Source organism: Elgaria multicarinata, chromosome 6 (assembly GCF_023053635.1).
Source record: "Elgaria multicarinata webbii isolate HBS135686 ecotype San Diego chromosome 6, rElgMul1.1.pri, whole genome shotgun sequence".
Lineage (NCBI taxonomy): Eukaryota > Metazoa > Chordata > Lepidosauria > Squamata > Anguidae > Elgaria > Elgaria multicarinata.
In genome coordinates, this window is record NC_086176.1 from 36,242,851 (window position 1) to 36,260,849 (window position 17,999).

Genomic DNA, 17,999 nt, shown 5'->3' on the forward strand with positions numbered 1-17,999 from the left:
AAAGCTGGTTTTTGGTGCACACCCCTATTTCCAATGCTGCAATTGAAAACACGCCCCAGTTTGAACTGTGACTCCAGTGAAGCTTGGTTTATTAGATACACCATAAGCCCCGGGTCTAACCAGTGGCCAGCTGAAATCCATGGTGTTTATCTTTGTAGGCTTAATACTTACCCCTGGGTTTATTTTTTGCCTTGAGGTTCTCCGGTGGAAATGTAAATGCAAGAGTGTTTCCTGGGGACTCATCTGGGCAGAGAAATACCCATTATTTTTTCTCTGCTCTGAAGCAGTGACTAACATCTCTCCCGGGCCTTTCTTATTTGGAAGAGGAATGCCCATGAAGCATCTTCGATTCTGTTGCTTGGAGCTGCGTCTCAGTATCTGTGAGGCATTGTGCTATTTCAAAGAGGCACCAGTGTCTCCTTTGCTGGATTCAGCAACGTTCTTGGAAATTAGACTTCCAATCTGGATGATTTAGTTGTTTGCTGTCTTATCTCACTAGGTTCACTAATGCAGTTTGAAATGTTCTGTCAGCCTTGGTTTAGCCACAGATACGAGACAGGCAGACCATCTGCTCCTGTGTTTTGATGGGATGCCAAATTCACTGGCTGGCAAATTGTTCCTTAGGTTAAGTGGATAGATTGGGTTATAGCTTTCTCATCTAGGAAGAGACCTTCATCTAGGGTGGCCGCTTAATGCATTGCCCAAAAGAGAACAGACTTTTCTATAAAATGTGCTCCTGCTAATTTATATAGAGATGCAATTTTTCATATTAATTATTCCTATTAGAAATATTTGTCAACCATGGTGGGGAAGACAGTAACCAGGTGACCTGAGTGCCTGCTTGGTCTGCTGTCCAGGTGCTGTTGATGGGCAACTTCAAGGCCAGTTATCTGCCATCACCTGCTGCCAATAGTAAGCCCCTCCAACCTGACAACCCTTTCAAATATTTCCTCTGAGCTCACCCCAACCCAGTGCATTTGCTTCCCCTCTGAAAAGTACTCCACCTCCATTTTGAGAAGAATGTTCTCGTTGAAAATTTCCGACTCAGTCTTACTAACCATATGGATGAGGTCACTACTGGTGCTAGAACTATACACTACATCATGAGCAGCTGGGCACCGCAGTCTGGACTGGTCCAAGAACTTGCCAGGATGCTCAAGCAGGTAGACGATAACACACATCATCCCACTGAGGTCCTCACCAACTCTGCTTGGCTTGAGTTGTAATAAGGATGATTATTTACTTAAAATGTTTATATCCCACTTGTCTGTCTAATAAGAATTAGAACAACCAGGAAGTTAATTTTTTTGTTTTTAAAGCAGAAGATTGAACTGGCAGTAGTGTGGGTAAACTAAGTATAACTGGGTGTGGGTGTGTGGGTGTGTTTTTAAAAAATACACAGCAAGGAGCAACCCATCCAAAAACTGAAAAGAGGAAGAAACTGCAGAAGAGAAGAAAACAACAGGCCAGCGAAGAACAGGTCAGCCCAGAAAGACAATAGATGCAGTACAAAAATTGAGTTCAATTGATATGTTCCCATCTATCTGGGCAACTGAGATCAATTGATATGTTCCCATCCATCTGGACCATCACACTCCCCCGCCCCACTCCCAAACTCTTTTCTTGCATCTTTTTACATTGGGAACTTGAGACTACCTGATTGTTGTTTCTCGTAAGCTGCTCTTTTGAGTGACGAGCAAGGTAGAAATGCTATAAATAAATAAATAAATAAATAAAGGCATACCAAAACCAAAATCCTTTTGCTGGCACCTGAATTTCATTAAGGAAAGAGAGCCCGTTTCATCTGCTGATGTAGGCAGTGCTAGAGATGGAGAAATCTCTCTTGCACTTTCCCTCCATCCACACCTGCAGGACACAGAAATGCTTCTCCTAAATGAACAATGTGGATGGACATAATTGTGCGCGGAGAAGGCCTTTCAAGCAATTTAAAGGCAATAATCACCACTTCGAATTGACCTTAGAAACAAACCAGTATCCAGCACAACTGATACAATGATGGGGCCACACTAAAAAAAGCTGACCACAGCTAAAACTCTATTTAGCTGCCATGCTTTGAGCCAGATGAAGTTTCTCAACACTTATCAAAGGCAGACACACCTACAATGTGCAACAGCAGTCCAGTCTTGTGTAACTAAAGCATACAGTATATGAACATGGAATAAGCTAAGGCATCAGCTAAAATAATTAAGCTGTACAGAATCTCTTGTGTAATGATAATGATTATTATAATGATGGTTTCATGAAGTTCCTAATTTGTACAGGTTTACATTCATTCATTCATTCATTCATTCACCCATTCATAACTTGCCCCTTTAAAAGCTCAATGCATTTTATATGATTAAACTAATGAAAAACTTGATGCAATTGTCAAAAAAGAATATTATAATCCAAAAATAAAATCATAACTACAGATATGTATTTCACTAGGACTGATGCTAACTCCAAAACCAATAATGAAGTGAAACTCCACAAGTGGCAAAGTCTGTCTAGGGAAGCAGTGCTGTTGGTTTCTTGGTGGTGGTGGGTTAGCTGTCAGTGCAGAAGAGGGGAAATCACTCTATTACTTCTGTGTTAACAGAAACCTTACAGTCTACGTCAATTACTTGTATCTACCAGCTTCATTTCCTATACTTTAGCACCATCATGTGTTAGACTGGAATAATATTTTCTCCCCAGAAATGATTCTAGTTGCTAAAAAAGCAAAAAATAATTTACATTTGGTGAAGATGATTTATGTAACCATTCTTTTAAAAGTTAACAAAGATTTGCTCTTGATGACCTTTGGAGCACACTGTTACAAAATAAGCTAAATTAACATGAATAACTTAAAACATTTGTGATCCTGCCCTTCAGTTTTGCAATGCCTGGGGCAGCATACAATCCCAACATTTAAAAACACAATCAACATATACAACAGCTAAAACTTTTACTAAGAGCAGTACTAAAAGAAGACAGACTGAAGAGCAACTAAAGCAGATATATTCAACATTATCACAAAAAGCCTGGATGAATAAAAAGGGCTTCACCCGGTGCTAGGATTATAGAAGACTTGGCACCAGGTCAGCCTCTCTAAGGAGAGCATTCCACATCCAATGTGACAGCACCTGCATGTCTCCCTGGTTGCCTTGCACCTGCGTTACAGCCACATCTGCAGAAATGTGGTCTCTAATTATCATTTGCAACCAGACTCGAGTATTATATTCACTGTAGGCTGCAGTCCTATACACCAGCCTTCCCCAACCGGGAGTGCTGGGCTGAAAAGCAACAGAATGAATTTTAATAGGGATAAATGCCAAGTTCTACATCTAGGAAATAGAAACCAAATGCACAGTTACAAGATGGGGGATACTTGGCTCAGCAATACTACAAACGAGAAGGATCTTGGAATTGTTGTAGCTCACAAGCTGAATATGAGCCAACAGTGTGATGTGGCTGCATAAAAAGCAAATGCTATTTTGGGCTGCATTAATAGAAGTATAGCTTCCAAATCGTGTGAGGTACTGATTCCTCTCTATTTGGCCCTGGTTAGGCCTCATTTTGAGTATTGCGTCCAGTTCTGGGCACCACACTTCAAGAAGGATGCAGACAAATTGGAGCGTGTTCAGAGGAGGGCAACCAGGATGATAAGGGGTCTGGAAACAAAGCCCTATGAAGAGAGAGTGAAACAATTGGGCATGTTTAGCTTGGAGAAGAGAAGATTGAGGGGAGACATGATAGCACTCTTCAAATACTTAAAAGGTTGTCACACAGAGGAGGGCCAGGATCTCTTCTCGATCATCCCAAAGTGCAGGACATGGAATAATGGGCTCAAGTTACAGGAAGCCAGATTCCGGCTGGACATCAGGAAAAACTTTCTGACTGTTCAAGCAGTACAACAATGGAACCAGTTGCCTAGGGAGGTTGTGGCCTCTCCCACCCTAGAGGCATTCAAGAGGCAGCTGGACAACCATCTGTCAGGTACAGTATGCTTTAGGGTGGATTCCTGCACTGAACGGGGGTTGGACTCGATGGCCTTATAGGCCCCTTCCAACTCTACTATTCTATGATTCTATGAACCTGGTGCCCCCCAGATGTGTTTGGACTACAACCCCCAGCATTCCTGATAATTGGTCATGCTGGTTGAGGCTGACGGAACTTGAAGTCCAAAAATCTGGAGGACACCAGGACGAGGAATCCTGCTATATATGAACTCAATAGGTCTTATTTTTGAGTAAACATGTATAGGGTTGCCCTGATGCAGAGCAATCAAGTACATGTTTACTCACAAGTAAGTTCCATTTTGTTCAGTGGAGCCTACTTCCATATCAGTGTACATTGGATTGCAGCTTTAATGTGGGCCTTTTAATGCCTTTATTTGGTGATAAGTCTATTTGAGTGTTCGAGGTTGTTGTTTTTAATTACATACAGTTTTCAGGCACTGCAAATGCTTCTACAATGTTTTATTAATTAATGAAATTTCTATACCGCCCAGCAACCAAAGTTCTCTGGGCAGTTCACAACAATGATCTGAGAGGCTCACCTTCATTGTATTTCTGCACATATCATTCTTAAACAGTTTGCTGTAAAGGCCACATATTACAAGTGATGGGCATTTTACTACCAAAGAAGATAAGTTTTAGAGCCTTTTTAGGTACATATAAAATAATGGATTATCAGGCTCAGTGTTGTTACTTTGTTCTTGCATGTCATGCAATCCATTCAAGTCCAATTAATTTATTTTGCTCATTTGTTTTGTACCCCGCCTCGATCCAGAGGGAGAGGCGGGTAACAAATTATTATTATTATTATTATTATTATTATTATTATTATTATTATTGGCTGTTTTGTAAATTAGAATCATTTTCTTAACTTCCATGTTTGCTTTGGCTGGTTAAAGCCAGCATGTTAAATCATGTCAGACTTGGAGACAGTGAAATTGTTCCTAAACTGTCAAGATCTGCTCTGTGTGGTCAGTCCTGATCACTAATCCAGCAACAATAGTTTGGGCCACTTGAGGTTTCTGCATAGTCTACATGCACAACATCCAAGTAACAGCCAAATTGCAATAGTCCAATTTGGATGTTACTTTAGTAATCTCTGTCCTGGAAAGTTTGTAGCTGCTGCAACCACCTAAGTGAACGGAAGGAACTTCATCCTTCTAATGTCACTTGTAATCTAAAAGCCAGACCTAAAAGTACTTTCAGATTTAAAACCTGTTCCTTCAAGGGAAGTGCATTTTTCCCCAGAACAGATTAAGAACATAGGAAGAGCCATGCTGGGTCAGACCAAGGTCCATCTAGTCCAGCATTCTGTTCACAGTGGCCAAACAGATGCCCACGGGAAACCTACAGGCAAGGTATGAGTGCAACAGCATGCTCCCACCATGTTCTCCAGCAACCGGTGTATATACTCCTCTGATACTGGAAGTAGCGAATAGCCATCAGGACTAGTAGCCATTGATAGCTTGCTCCATGAATTGTTGGGGACACCACCTTCCTGAATAGATTCACCATAGTATTCTCTGTCTTGTCTGGATTAAGTTTTAGTTTGTTGGTCCTCATCCAATTCCTTACTAATCATTCACCAGAAATAGAAAAAAGGAGACATAGAGTTGGGTGTCATCGCCATGCTGATACTGTCTTCTAAAGCCCCAGATCTCCTCCTGGACTGGTGCCAAAGTTGGGCATTGCACTTACTGAGGCCATGGTGCCTTACCAGGAAGCCCCACAGACAGTGCCTGGGGCCTCCTGGTCCAGCTGCTGCTCCTTCTTGCTGCTGCTCTCTGTTCATAGGATGGCCACTTCTGCAATGCCAAGGAAGAGGACAAAAGAGGACACAGATTTACATACCTTTTTCATGTGCCAATTTAGATGGATAGATGCAAATTTCAAACCATTTGCCTGCTCAGCTACCTGTTTGTCTACTCAGCCTGCTGTCTAGGTTCTAACTGTTCGTGGCCAACGTCAAGGCCCCCCACTGCCAGTCTTATGGCCAGCCCTTCAAACAGGGGACTTCCCTCTGTAAAACAGGACGTATGGCTATTCCATCTGTACACCACCCCTCACTGAATGACCAGGCACAACTGAGCAAAGAGGAGCAGTAAGTCCTTGTCCTCTCCCCTTTGTTTGAATGTATGGATTAGGCCCATAGGAAGAGGCAAGCAGTGCTAAATATGGTGTGCCCACTTGAGAAAGGGGACCCCACCAAGACCACCTTGCCCAAGGTCCCCAAAACCTGGTACCAGCACTTCCTCATTCAGTGGTTTCATTTGGATATTAAACAGCATGACAGGGGGAATATAGCCTTGCTGCCTTTCCAAACCACCTTCTGGAACCAGCCATCCAGAGAGGAACAGAACCACTGTAGCACAGTGCTCCCAATCCCCTTTCAGGACAGCTGGTCCAGAAGGATACCATGATTGATCGTGGCAAAAGCCACCAAGATGTCCTGGGGAACTGACAGGGCCACACTCTCCCTGTCCTTCTGTGCCCCCTGACAGCCTGAGTGCCAAAACCAGGCCCGAAATCAACCACAGATATAAGCAACAGGTAACAGCCACTCATTCAAGCAAGAGGGTATTAAATCCACAGCAATGCCAAGGATAAGGATGAAACGTGGTAAAACTAGAGAGTCAAATAATAAGTTTATGCTGGCTGCACGCTTTCCTCCCAAAGGTAACACATTTCTAATTAAAGACTGCCATCTACTGGAAATAGTGAAAATTGGTTTACAATCATTTCTTTTTTAGAAACAGTAACACAATTTAAAAAGCACCATAATAATGATTAATTGGAATAAAAAGTAAGAAAGATACTTTTAAGGGACAAAGTCTGGACACACAGCACTGATCTCATTTGGACGCACAGCACTGATTTCATTCAAATCTAATGATTTCTTGGAAGGCCTGCAAGCCTGCTGCTTCATTTCAATGAAGAAATCACTTTGCATGTGTAGACCTGATCTTTCGATGAAAAGCAATAATAAGTGCGCACCTTGGGGTGTAGCTGGGTCTTTCAGCTGGGCCAACTGGGTACTCTTTGCCTGCTTTGTATAAGCTTAATTTAATTGGAGAACATTTGGAGAGCAATCCTAGGCCACTCTACTCTGATGTAAAACTCACTGAGTTCAAGCAGTGGTGGTAAAGTATCTATAATAAAGCACCCTTAAAAAGGTAAGGCTCACGTTTGCCCCCTAAAATGTAGGAGTCCCCAGTCCATCATCCATTTAGAAGATGGACTGAACAAATCAGGAATCACTACAGATTGCAAGACTAAACTGCTATTTAGTGCTCCAAGGCAAACTTACTACAACAAAGACTTTTTTTCACTTAGTTGACATCTGAGGGAAAACTCCTACCTTACACCCACACCATTTTTAATACTCCCTTCCCTTAATTGTTTGAGCAGGGGTGAAATGGGAAAAAATTAAAAACTGCAAAACCTAATTCTTGAAAATATAACATTTTTTTCAGTATTTAAACAATTCTATTGGGAAAGGCTCATAATGAGAAAGAAAATAGTCTTATATGAAGTTTATCTAACATAGCTAGAAACTTTTCTACCACTAGGTGGAGCATCAGGAGCACCTAATGGGGGAATAGAGAAGAGAAGGTGGGTGGGAAGCCCCCATTGCCCATATAAGCGAAGAGGAGGCTTCGAATTGTCCCACAGGTTCCTCGTCCCTGCTAGAGGAGGTAGGTAAATGATAAATAAAATGTGCATTTAAACCTGTCGAGATTTTTTTTTAAAAAAAACACTACCAGTTTTGGTAGTGCAAAAAGACTGCAAAAGTTCTAGAAATTATATTAGTTGATTTAATTCTTGAAAAGAAACTAGCAGCAGCGAAAGAAACACACCACCTAATTTAGCTAAGGTCATATCTATTTATTGCTAACTAAAGAAGGAACTGCATATGCAGTCAGACCCAGGCATACAGTTCCCCCATCTGAAAAGCTCCATTCAGGAGGTGGGGCTGTGATCGTTGTTGAGAGCACCAACCACTTCTTCAGGGGTGATTGGGAGGGGGGAGGACTGAATCCACCCCTCTGCTTCCCCCTCCCACCCTCCTGAATGGCTGCTGTAGCACCAATCTCAATGGGGCTGCAGATGCACTGCCCACCTGGATAGGCCTTTTTGTCAATACAGACGACCACAGATTGATAAATAAGTTGTCTCTAGTGGAGAGTATGTCTATTAAGGAGCCTTGCTGAATACCATTTGAACTAGAAGATTCTGGAGGAGGGATCTCTCATTTTGCACCAGGTCTTGAAGCAGGCAGAAGCACCTCTAGTTTCTAAGACAACTTCTTTGTTGTCGTCAAAAGCTCAGGGCAATATGCAAGACCTCCCCCTCCACTGGTCTGTTGCATGTGTCAGAAGACTCAAGAGAAGGTGATAGAGGTAGTTCAGGTTGTGCTCAACCAGGAAAAGGCTTTTGGCTGCCCTAAAGCTCAGTGTGACTAGTAGGGCTGTGCACCGCCTTGGGCCAAATCCCCGAATCTGAGCCTGGATCCAAGGCGGTACCAGGTCAGCCTGTGATGCCCTGAGGCTAAAGCAGATTGGCACTGAAGCCTCAGAGCCTGAGCTCATCAAAGTCCTCTGAGTTCCACTCAATTATTGCGTTTGTTTGCCCTCATGGTAAAAGTTCACATTTGGATACACTTTTTTTAAAAAGTGCACACGCAAATGCATACTTACCCATTGACTAAAGCATGAAAATGCACAACTTCCAAAAATGTGCATTTTGAAGTGTGCATTTTTCTTCCACAGTGTGCATTTTTCAAACCGGCAATGCAAGCTGGGGAACGCGTGAGCTTTGCCTGAAAAACGTGCTCATGTTCAGAGATGAGGCAAGTTCTGGTCACAAATGAACCATATTGAAATTCTCATACATCTCTAAGTGTGACATGGAACACTTTTAAATTCCTGACCAACTTGGGGAAGGAGGTCTGTATACTGCAGAGTACAAAAGTACAACAATTAGTGTTAGAATATAAAACAAGGTATAGCAGGGAACAATATCATTGGATAACTGGCTACTAGCTAATGAGACAGAAATAACTGCTTAAAGGATTAATGTTTTAAAAAGAAAAGAATGCACTTGATATTATTTACTAGAATCTGATCTTTCATTACTCATCTCATTTTTAAGTCTCAGAATTAATAGTCAGATACAATTCAGCACAACCTGACAATTTAGAAAAAAACAGCTGTTAAATGAATTGTTGATGCAGCAACGTATCATTAACGGAAGGTATTCATTTGTTTTGTTTATGAAGAAATGTGATTTGTTTATAAATGGATTCTCATTACTACTTTGGCTGGCATCTTTTTTTTATTTCACCAAAATGAAATTTACGCAAGGCTAATGCAGAACACAAGACTCCAGAGAGTAAAATATCTAAGGATATGAACTACACTTGGATAATTGGTATTATCAATAAGCCGGGATTTGGGTAAGAGCAGTTTATACTGTTATTAATTATGCCTCTTTTGTCTCTACCCACTGACGAAACTCATGCATTAATTAGTACAAGACTGGGGTTAAAATAGGTTGTACATCTTTACTCCTGGAGAGTTTCAGGAGAAGGCCTTCGACATAGGTTATTCTGTCTGAGGACAAGGACTTGAACTTGATAGAGTCGCCAGTAAAAATGAAATGTATGAATTTGTCCCATTTAAATCCCACAAAATGTAGGAATTATAAGGGTTAAGCTAACCAGGAAATCAACAGGCAGGCAGCCGCTCCACCTAATCTTTTCATGGGTCTGGAAGGTATGTTGCTCTATAGCCCAAGTCTTTTCCTCTCAGTCTTAAGTGATTCCCATAACTTAAGGATCAGTGTATCATGCTGTAAAGTTGCCCATGATTCTTCATTGGGACGTTTCAATTTAATCTAAACTATTCTAAGCATGTTTTTGCTATTATATTCCCTTATCCAATAGGCATCTTAGACACGGCAGACTATGTGCATTTGTGATTTCTCTTAATAGTACACTAGAGTCAAGATAGTGTGGGCTAGTAGGTTAGCAATGTAAAGAAATTCTTCACTGCAAGCAGCGAAAGGAGATGGCCTTCAAGGTCTGCAATTGGTTGGGAATGGTGGGAATTGTAGTCCAACACATCTGGAGGGCACCAGGTTGGGGAAGGCAGTTCTAGATCTTAAAATCCATGATTGCATCCATCCAAGAGCTGATATGCATGTTCAGCAAAATCCTGGGGTCAGCACACTTCCGACTGCAGGGTTAACACCAAGAAAAAAGGACTGGGCTAATGCTCTCTTGCTTGTGTGCTACTTTTTTTTTTACAGATAGATGCATTCAAATATGTAATCCCTCAGGTACTGCGTAAAGCAAGAAGTGATTTTGCTGAACATGTAGCACAGATCTAAAAACAGTAACAGCAGATTTGGAATCCCCTTTATTTTTTAAAAATGTAGGGAATTAGAACTCTCCTTCCTAGAACACCATCCGTTCATCTTGTATCTCTGGGTAGATCTTCATCCTTCTTTGAAGTATGTCTGGTGGGAAACAAAACTTTTTTGGCTCAGAATTTATCGTAATCCAAAACCAATATGTTCCCATACTTGTAGACGAGTCCAGAATCAATCAGAAAAGAAGATCAATCCGGAGAAATTTAAAAGCAACAAGGAGTGGAGAAAGCAAGTAAATTACCTCAAAGGATCGGTCTCCATTCTGGGTGAGACCATCACTCAGGTGCAGAAATAATGAGAGATGATCCACATAGATTCCACGAAGTGCAGCCCGCCTCAAAATTATTTCAGCCAGCAGGCATAAATATTGGAGCACAAATCAGAAATGTGAAAAGTGATTTAAGAAAAGAGGGGGAAAGCAGTGAATATTTTTGATGAGCAAAGGACTGTGGATTTCGTATTAGCTCAAAATCTAGAGGCACTTGAGGTTCAGCCCTGGATTAACCTTTAAGCAGTATAAGCACGTGCTTAGGTCACCAAGGGAAAGGGGGGGGGACCACAGAGTACCGTTACCATAGCTGTAGCCATCTAATTTTAAGGAATTCCAGATTCATAGAAAGGGCCTAGAGGCATATTCTAAAGCAGCAAAAAATTTTTATTATTTGTGCTTTATTTTATTACACCCAATCTACCAGCTTTATGCTCTATGTGTCCCACAATGTCATCTGACATCTGAGATAGCTTTCTGACAATCTTCGTCTCAACATATACCTAGAGTGCCAGCTAAGCAATGGAAGGGCCAAGGGGGCACCATTGTTGGGCTGTGCTTAGGGCATCAGCTGGCTTTAATCTGGTCCTGTTGAGCTTGTATGGTACCACATAGTTTCCTATTGTGTTATCTTTATAATGTAGTTATTTGAAATAATTGAAGAGCACATATGACAGTATGTTATGCTATTTGAGTGTGATGAAGGCCTATCACATCATCCAATTCATCCAACATCATCCAATCCACCCCACATAGCCTAAGTTAACTTAGAGTATGTTAAAGTACTTGAAATATACTTTTGTTCACATTTTTCTAGTGAATCATACTCAGAAATCCACTCAGGCTGCTTCCCTGCAGAACTAAACTACTTTTATATTTAGGAAATTCTATCCACATCTCAGTTTATCAAGCAATAAAATCAGTCTGAGCAATAAATAAACATTGCAAATCCAAGTATGAATGTTTGTTCCCGTGTTTCTTAAATTCCTATGCTAATTAAATAATTTAATGGGCTGCATCGTTTTTGCATGACCAAAGAGAGCTCAGCCCCTTCCATATAAGACCGTGTTAAAACAGCCACACTAAGCAAGGAATCTCATAGAGGCATACAGTCACGTATAAGCCAAAGTGATCTTTCCTGGCTGTTTTGCTTGTTTGTTTTTTGAGGGGGAAGAACCATGTAAACAAGGGTGCTATTGGATAGGCCACTGGTGTGGAGTGCCTGGTTCACACAATATTAACTTCATGGTGAAAGGAAGGAAGGGCAGGCTTGGAATATTTCAGAAACTGAAAAATATTAGAATAACATGCATGTGTTTTCTTACTGAATGACATGAATCCCCAAACACATAAATCTGCCCGTCTAGTTGCCTTCTATATATGTAACCAAATGTTGTATTTCCTTACACGTATCTTCAAAGACATTTTCAAAGAAAACATTTAATAATAAAGACGATATGAGAACAAGTTGTCAAGTAGTCCTCAGTATCCCTAGAACAGCCTTCCTCAACCTGGGGTGCTCCAGATGTGTTGGACTGCATCTCCCAGAATCATGTCATTCTGCAAACTCCAATAGCACTGCCGGAGTTCTTCCGAATCTTTCTGTTGTGCAACCAGTTGCGCATTACGCTTATGCAACCCATTGCACAATGGGTTGTGCAAAAGTAACGCACAACTGCGGTTGTGCTAATATAACTTTAGTTGGATTCTCTTCTTACACATAATTTGGAACCTAGTTTCCAGTAGCGCAGAGTCATTTGTGCTAACGGAATGAGACAGCTGGATACTGCCCTATGTGTTGCAAACACATAAATCTGCCCGTCTAGTTGCCTTCTATATATGTAACCAAATGTTGTATTTCCTTACACGTATCTTCAAAGACATTTTCAAAGAAAACATTTAATAATAAAGACGATATGAGAACAAGTTGTCAAGTAGTCCTCAGTATCCCTAGAACAGCCTTCCTCAACCTGGGGCGCTCCAGATGTGTTGGACTGCATCTCTCAGGATGCCCCAACACATCTGGAGCGCCCCAGGTTGAGGAAGGCTGCCCTAGAAGCAGCTTCTTTGTAACCAGTTTTGCTGTAACATTGGATTTCAATGTATCTTTTGTTCTAAAGGGATAATTGTCTTCAGGAAGTAATCAAAGGGCCCTTTAAACATGATCCTAGCATGTGGGAGCATCTTTTTTTTCCTGAGTGGTTACTGTGCCGTTTAGATAATGCTTAAATGACCCAATGATGGGGGTGAGAATCATCACATGGGTCCCAGCCATGAAATGTGTACCTTGCTGGGAGGAATATATTCTGATTCCACAGAAAAAGAACTTTCACATTGCTGGGGAACATTTAAAGCAAACTTCCAAAACCATATTATTCTTTGTGAGCCTCCCAAAAAATGGGGGTGGGCAACATGCATCCATAACATTAATTTCTTCCCCACAAAATGGCCATGTTAGTGCTATGGAGTGCAAAACGAGCCATATTTAGTTTGTTCTGAAGCTAAATTCAACCAGTATAGCCGCTATGGAATGTTATCCATTTCAAATTTAGTTTTGGAAGCTAAATTTGGCCTGTTTAGCACTCCCTAGTGTGGTCATTTTAGGGTGATTTTTTTTCTGGGTGCCCTACAGAGTGTGGCCTATGAGGGCCAAAATGGCCTATGGGCCCCCAAAAGTTGCCAACCCCTGTCCTGAAATAACACTAATTAGCTAATTTCTTGTCATGACAACACAAACTCCTCCAGGCAGCTCTTTGCAGCTCTCTTTCCAAACATATAACCTATAGTTCTATTTTTATACAATGTATATGGGATACTATGCCTACAAGAGTAGTCTTTAAAGTAATAAAAATATAAACATAGACTTACACAAATGATTTTTCAGGGTCTTCCAGCTAAAAAGACAAACTCAAAATCATTTATTCGGATGGAATATTTCTTAAATAGAATTAAATACATTACACACTTAATACACCCTTTCATAATAAAAAAAAGTACGGATTCTTAAATATATTCAATAGCCATTGCTTGTATTTACTTTACACTTTTGTTTGTGATGATATTTTGCATAGAGGGGGAATTTAGAAATTGCCTATCATCTTAGCGATAATGTTTTTTTTTTCCAGCAGACAAATTAGGTCCCAGAATGCCAAAAGAATTATAATGAAATTTGCACGCCTGTATTTGTGAGTGTACTGCATAATCCGCTACCACATTCTCCTGTGAACGGGAGCTGTGCAAGAAAAAGCAGCCAAAATCCCTAATGCATCCCACTAACAGTGGTACTTGTTTAATACAGCCTCTAAACAACTAATGCAAGTGTTTCTTGTTTCCTCAAGAATATCTAATAGGAAGTTTCTATTTTTATTGCTTTAAGGCAGGGGTAGGACCTACAACTCCCATGATCCATCACAATGGACTAGTCTGGTTATAGCTGATGGCAGTTGTAGGCCAAAATACCTGGAGGACCACCTGATTTAAAGCACTTCTTCTTGTGCCAAACGCTTACACTGCTTCCAGGTCAAACGGAAATATAACTGATATTGAATAGTTCTAGAGCAAATCCTGAAAAACCTTGGGTTTCTATAGAAGATGCTTAGCAATTAATTCCCATATGAAAGAAGCTCTACAGTAAAATTTTATACTTGTTAATTCAGAAGAAATTCTCATGGACAGCAACAGTGCATACATTTTTCTTTTTGTTTTTACCAAGGGCTGCTTTACAATGACAGGCAAGCTTGCCACATTCACGCTGGCGTGTTTTTACTGCATGTTTGAAGATGTGAATCTCCTTTTTGTACGTGATGTAATTCTACGTAAATACAGCAAAAAACAAAAAAACCCAACCTGCTCCCATAAGTGGTGAGTCTGCTGCTGCTGCTGCTGCTATAAGCCAGCTTTCCTCAAGCTGGCGCCCTCCAGAATTCCCACCATCCCTGGACATTGGGAATTACACTTCAACACATCTGGAGGGTGCCAGGTTGGAGAAGGCTACAGCAAAGAGACAAAGTCAACGTGCAAAATAAGAGACCCCTCTTCTTTCTCAAAATCCACTTCCCCAGCACCCCTAGGTCATTTGTTTCATAAGAGAACTGTATTCTTCTGCCAGCTTCTTCTGCTCATTTAGTTTTTCCACCACTGCATCCATTAAATACGAAGCAAAAGGAAACTAAAAGAGAAACAGAGTAAGAAAAATGATCAGTGAAGTCTATATTTTTCTTCTGCTAAAAAACATTTACTAAGTATCTTGAAGCCATTAGATTTCACTTAGTCCTGACACTGGCACACTTGCCCATGTCTGTTCTCTCCTAAAACGGATCCTCCTGATTAGTGTGTGTAACTGTTCCTTATCATAAAAATGATAAAAGAGCAGAATAAAATGAAAAAAGATAAACGCCTTATTGAACAATTCATGGTTTACTGACCATGTTAATGATGTAATCTGCAATACCAGCAGCTCTGTCATTTATCTTCAATCAGCTGATCAATATGAGGTTACAGTCATCTCTGGGGCACTTATAAGTAGACGCAGCACTGCATGCTGACTGCTCTCAGGAGAGGGAGAGACGGAGCTATCAATATAGCTCCTAGTGCTGGGAGCAAATGCTTTCAGAGGCATCCATTGAAACTTTGGAGCAGAAAAATCTCTTCATAGATCAAGATGCTATAGAGAAGCCTCCACACAACGCAAACTTTGGGGGAGACAAGGATTACACCCAACAACAACAACAACCCTGCACTGACTTTATTTGGAACTGATGGTCAGCTTGGAAGGCAACATTATTCCCAGGATGATTGCAATGATCATGAATGCCTTAAGTACATGGTAACTCACTAGTTTTTATCTCCTAGGAGCAGTAGATTAATGGATAAAGAGAGATTATCACCATGCTGCTAAAGCGTCCTCTAAATCGTCAGCAAGCCTGTGGGAATGGGCCCCCAACCAAAAATAGTGGAAATAGTAACTGGAACAAAAATAGCAGAAGTTAAACCATTTCTAGTATTGCAAGTTCAATCATGGGGTGAGGATGAAATGTTCAAATGGTCATCCAAGCTCAGGTCAGTGTAGATGTAACAAGTAGCTGCCAGATTAATAGATTAAAGGATCGTGGGAAGTCTATCTGTTGACAGCATTATATTGAATTGTGAGATACACCACCAAAGAAATTCTAGTTATGGCAAAGTTCTGCAAACTGTCACAGAAGAGCCTGCAGAAGATTCACACAACACATTGAAAAGAATTGGCCCCAATACCAATCCCTGTGGGACCCCACTATTTACTTCCTTTCATCGGGAGAATTGACAATTTATTCCTACTCTCTGCTTTCTGTTCTTTAACCAGTTACTGAGAGGTCCTCTTACGGATCAGTAACTGGTTAAAGAACAGAAAGCAGAGAGTAGGAAGAAATGGTCAATTCTCCCGATAGAGGGAAGTAAATAGTGGGGTCCCACAGGGATTGGTATTGGGACCAATTCTTTTCAACTTGTTCATAAATGATCTGGAATTAGGAGTGAGCATTGAAGTGGCTAAGTTTGCTGACGACACCAAATTATTTAAGGTTGTTAAAACACAAAGGGATTGTGAAGAGCTCCAAAGGGATCTCTCTAAGCTGGGGGAGTGGGCATCCAAATGGCAGATGCGGTTCAATGTAAGCAAGTGTAAAGTGATGCAGCACATTGGGGCAAAAAAACCCCAACTTCAAGTATAACCTAATGGGATCTGAGCTGGAGGTGACTGAACAAGAAAGAGATCTTGGGGGTGTGGTGGACAGCTCGATGAAAATGTCCACCCAGTGTGCGGCCGCTGTAAAGAAGGCAAACTCCATGTTAGGCATTATAAGAAAAGGAATTTAGAATAAAATCACCAGTATCACATACTGGCTTTATACAAATCTATGGTCCGACCACACTTGGAATACTGTATACAGTTCTGGTCACCACACCTAAAAAAGGATATTATAGAGCTGGAAAAAGTGCAGAAAAGGGCAATTAAAATGATTAAGGGGCTGGAGCATCTCCCCTTTGAGGGAAGGTTACATCCACTGGGATTGTTTAGCTTGGAAAAAAGGAGGCTAAGGGGAGACATGATAGAGGTGTACAAAATTATGCATGGTATGGAGAATGTGGATAGGAGACATTTTTCTCCCTCTCAAAATACTAGAACCCGGGGTCATCCCATAAAGCTGATTGGTGGGAGATCCAGGACAAATAAGAGGAAGTACTTTTTCACACAGTGCATAGTTAAATTTTGGAACTCACTACCGCAGGATGTAGTGATGGCCACCAATTTGGATGGCTTTAAAAGGGGGTTGGATAAATTCCTGGAGGCAAAGGCTATCAATTACTAGCCCTGATGGTTGTGTGCTATCTCCAGTATTCAAGGCAGTAAGCCTGTGTGCACCAGTTGCTGGGGAACATGGGTGGGAGGGTGCTGTTGCACCAGGTCCTGCTTGTTCACTCCTGGCTGATGGCTGGTTGGCCACTGTGTGAACAGAGTGCTGGACTAGGTGGACCCTTGGTCTGATCCAGCGTGGCACTTCTTACGTTCTTAATATATACATGGCAACTAGCATGACATTTTATTTTGCCACAAGAACATTGATCCATTGAAAGGCATACATATGACTGTGGACACATATTTTCCTACATTAAGTTTCCCCCCCCTCTATATTGGAAAAAAAATGTGAGGTGTGAAGTAGTCTTCGGTGTTCCCACTCGCCAAAGTCTCCCAAATTTATCCTTCACCAGGCAGCCGACATTTACTTTTGATACATCTATATTTTTTCCTAATAAAGTTGGGCTTTAGATGAATGTGTTACTTCACCATGGTGTTGGGCTCATATCATTCTATATTTTACCTGCTGTTCACTACATTCTAAGATCCTCTGTCACTGTAAAATGATTTTTAAGGAGGTGTTTCTATCTTAATCATTCAGTACAATCAAGGATAAGAGAAGTTTGAAATGTTGCAGATGTCTTTCACATTTATCAGCTTCATGGACATGTTCTTATCTAGTTCTCTTTATAGACATACATCCTGCACTGCATCTTTGCAGTCTTCATCTTCGACAGAAGTCTGTCACATTTTTATTAATGGTTTAGTAAATATACTGAAGTTTCTTCTATGTGTTCATAATTCCTGAATAAAAAGAAGGGTTTCCCTATAAAGCCCAGTCAAAACATGACTGTTGGTCAAATATGGTCTTTCAACGTACACATATGTACAAATTATCACTTACATTATTATTATTATTATTATTATTATTATTATTATTATTATTATTATTATTACTCTAATAACT

General features: G+C 40.9%; 1 protein-coding gene across 2 annotated transcripts in view; it reads right to left on the reverse strand.

Annotated features, from left to right (window-relative positions):
• Window positions 1-14,322: 14,322 nt before the first annotated feature.
• The window catches only part of CNTLN (centlein), a 186,962-nt gene continuing 183,285 nt past the window's right edge, over window positions 14,323-17,999 (reverse strand). For both annotated transcript variants that reach the window (XM_063129234.1, XM_063129235.1), the window contains one exon: window positions 14,323-14,866. In XM_063129234.1, the coding sequence (XP_062985304.1) occupies window positions 14,765-14,866 (102 nt within the window). In that variant the 3' untranslated portion in view covers window positions 14,323-14,764. The remainder of the gene's footprint in view (window positions 14,867-17,999) is intronic.